At 40.1% G+C, this 2,144-nt stretch overlaps 1 protein-coding gene across 1 annotated transcript; it reads right to left on the bottom strand.

Annotated features, from left to right (window-relative positions):
- Positions 1 to 115: 115 nt before the first annotated feature.
- LOC125502394 lies at positions 116 to 1,972 on the bottom strand. The gene is made up of 2 exons (XM_048667466.1): positions 1,823 to 1,972; positions 116 to 1,449 (listed from the first exon to the last, which is right to left on the bottom strand). Exons 1-2 carry the CDS (start codon positions 1,899 to 1,901, stop codon positions 308 to 310), a joined length of 1,221 nt encoding a protein of 406 aa, XP_048523423.1. The 5' UTR covers positions 1,902 to 1,972; the 3' UTR covers positions 116 to 307.
- Between the last annotated feature and the right edge of the window lie 172 nt (positions 1,973 to 2,144).

The raw sequence follows: 2,144 nt of genomic DNA, 5'->3' as shown, positions 1-2,144 counted from the left end.
CTTGGTATACATTTTGAAATGTACTTAATTCATTAATTTTGATTTGGAATTGAAACACGGTCAGGAAAGTATACACAATTAAAAATAATGTGCTTAATTTAAAAAATAAACAAAATTAGAAAGAAAAATACACTTTATTGTATGCACCTCCTAAGGTATAACTCCTTAAATCTAAAAAGAATACCGTGAACTTTCAATCAACCGTATAAAGTACAATCAATGCCTTATTTATGTTGGTTCTCTCATCATCTCATTCTCTTATAAAACTGGTGACAAATGATAAAAAAAGCGTCTGATAAAACTGATCTTATGGATGTTTTTCAACTTTTATTTTCAAAGTAGTGGATTCCGTCGTTTGGGTTAAACTCCGTTGATGGTTTTGCATATTTGCAGCATTGGGAATTGCAGGGGGAAATTGTAGGATGTTTGATGGTGCTTTTCGCTTTGCAGCATCTGAACTATCGACCGAATGCCCTTCTGCATTTCTCGTTGGGTTCATAGGAATGGAAAATTGCTTATCGCCATTATCAAGAAACGGTTTTTGACCATTATCTGATTGATGGGCGACAAATTGTAGCATGGCTGATTGTGCTTTTCGCTTTGCAGCCTTGGTACGTTTCCGCTTAATACGCCCAGGTGGTAAAGTACCCGATGTGGATGCCTGAGGATCGGTCTTTAATGCCATGTTATTCATCGCTGAATTACCATTCCCATTGCGGGTGATCGTCGGTGTGTGAGATTGGGATGGAGGCTTTGGAGTTGATGTACTCTGAGCGTTCGTATTACTCACTGGTGCGTTGTTTTGAACATTGTGTTTTATCGGTTGAGTGTCCATAGTTGGCAATGAGGTGTTGACTTTAATCTGCGGTTTTCTGATCCATTCAGCCAGGCAATTTCCAAACAGCATGTCATCGTATGGAAGCGCCCGCATTTGTCCCGATCTCAATCCTACTTTGGCCAGAGGCGTAAGCAACCTTCGCCGATGTACCGATATGGAGTGGAAAACATCCGAAAATATTTTGATCGGATCGCTAATAGTGGCCAGTTCCTCCCTCGCCACCTCGCTTCGATCCAGTCTGCTTCTTTCGTACTGCTGATCCAATGGCACTGCCAGCGCACTTATACCTGCGGCTAGTTGCAACTGCACTTTCCGGAGGAATTCGTCTTTGTTCAAAGCGATTTGATGTGATTCGATCAAGTTCGTTTTAATTTCCGGATTAACTTGGGGCGGATTCAATGCGGAACAATTGCCTAAAAGTGGGTACGACGCTAAGGCAAATTGGCGCGAGTCGTAACTCCTGCCCTTATGCAGGACAGTAGATAGAAGGTCTGATATGTCAGGGTGCACGTTATAGCCCTGATTGGGACCAGTCAAAGGGCTCACAGGTGTCGTATTCAGATTTACCACCGGGACGCCAGAACATTCATCACTTGAATCGTCTGATTCATCTGGAAGGATCACATAAGAGTATTTTTTTAAAGATATTAAAACATTTATTAAGAGAAATGGTGTGGAATGTTAAAGTGCATTCACTTATGCAATTACATCGATCTACGGTGAAAAGGCGGTTTGTATATTTCGGTCATTTTACTCAAACTCGATGAGTGTTTTTTGGCTTAATTTATGAACGATCGAGAAATTTTTTTCGCTGAAAGTGCTTAATTTGAAGTGTTCTTTAAGGTAAAAGAGAAAAAAAAGTAGAAATTCGGAGGGTTCGAATTCGAAGACAGAGATTCGAGAAATTCGATTCAACCGCTTTGTCCATAAAATGTATTTCAGATTTTCGGTCGCAATAAAGCACATCTCGATTTGACTACTTACTTGAGCTGCCTAATAAGTCAAGCAACTTCTGCACTAATCTCCTTCGTTTTTCGGAATCTTTTTTCCGTTGTTTGACCATTTTAAATGAAAGAAACTTAATTTTTTTGGCAGTGGAGCTGACAAGTATGAATTTTGTTAGTGCAAGTGAGGTTAGGTACGCACAGAAATATTGTACCTGTACATAACCAAACTGGCAACGGTGTATCGTTAATACTTTTTAAAGTGAGCCACGCCCAAGGTTCCTAAAGTATACTCTAGGAACGCCGGTTTGCCTCGCATCGGGTTGGTTTTAAAAGAAATGTACGCACTAATTTTCTGAATT

This window comes from Dendroctonus ponderosae, unplaced genomic scaffold (genome assembly GCF_020466585.1).
Source record: "Dendroctonus ponderosae isolate FM_Combo_2020 unplaced genomic scaffold, Dpon_F_20191213v2 Dpon_F_20191213_6, whole genome shotgun sequence".
Classification (NCBI taxonomy): domain Eukaryota; kingdom Metazoa; phylum Arthropoda; class Insecta; order Coleoptera; family Curculionidae; genus Dendroctonus; species Dendroctonus ponderosae.
This window is presented reverse-complemented; position numbering and strand designations above follow the sequence as displayed.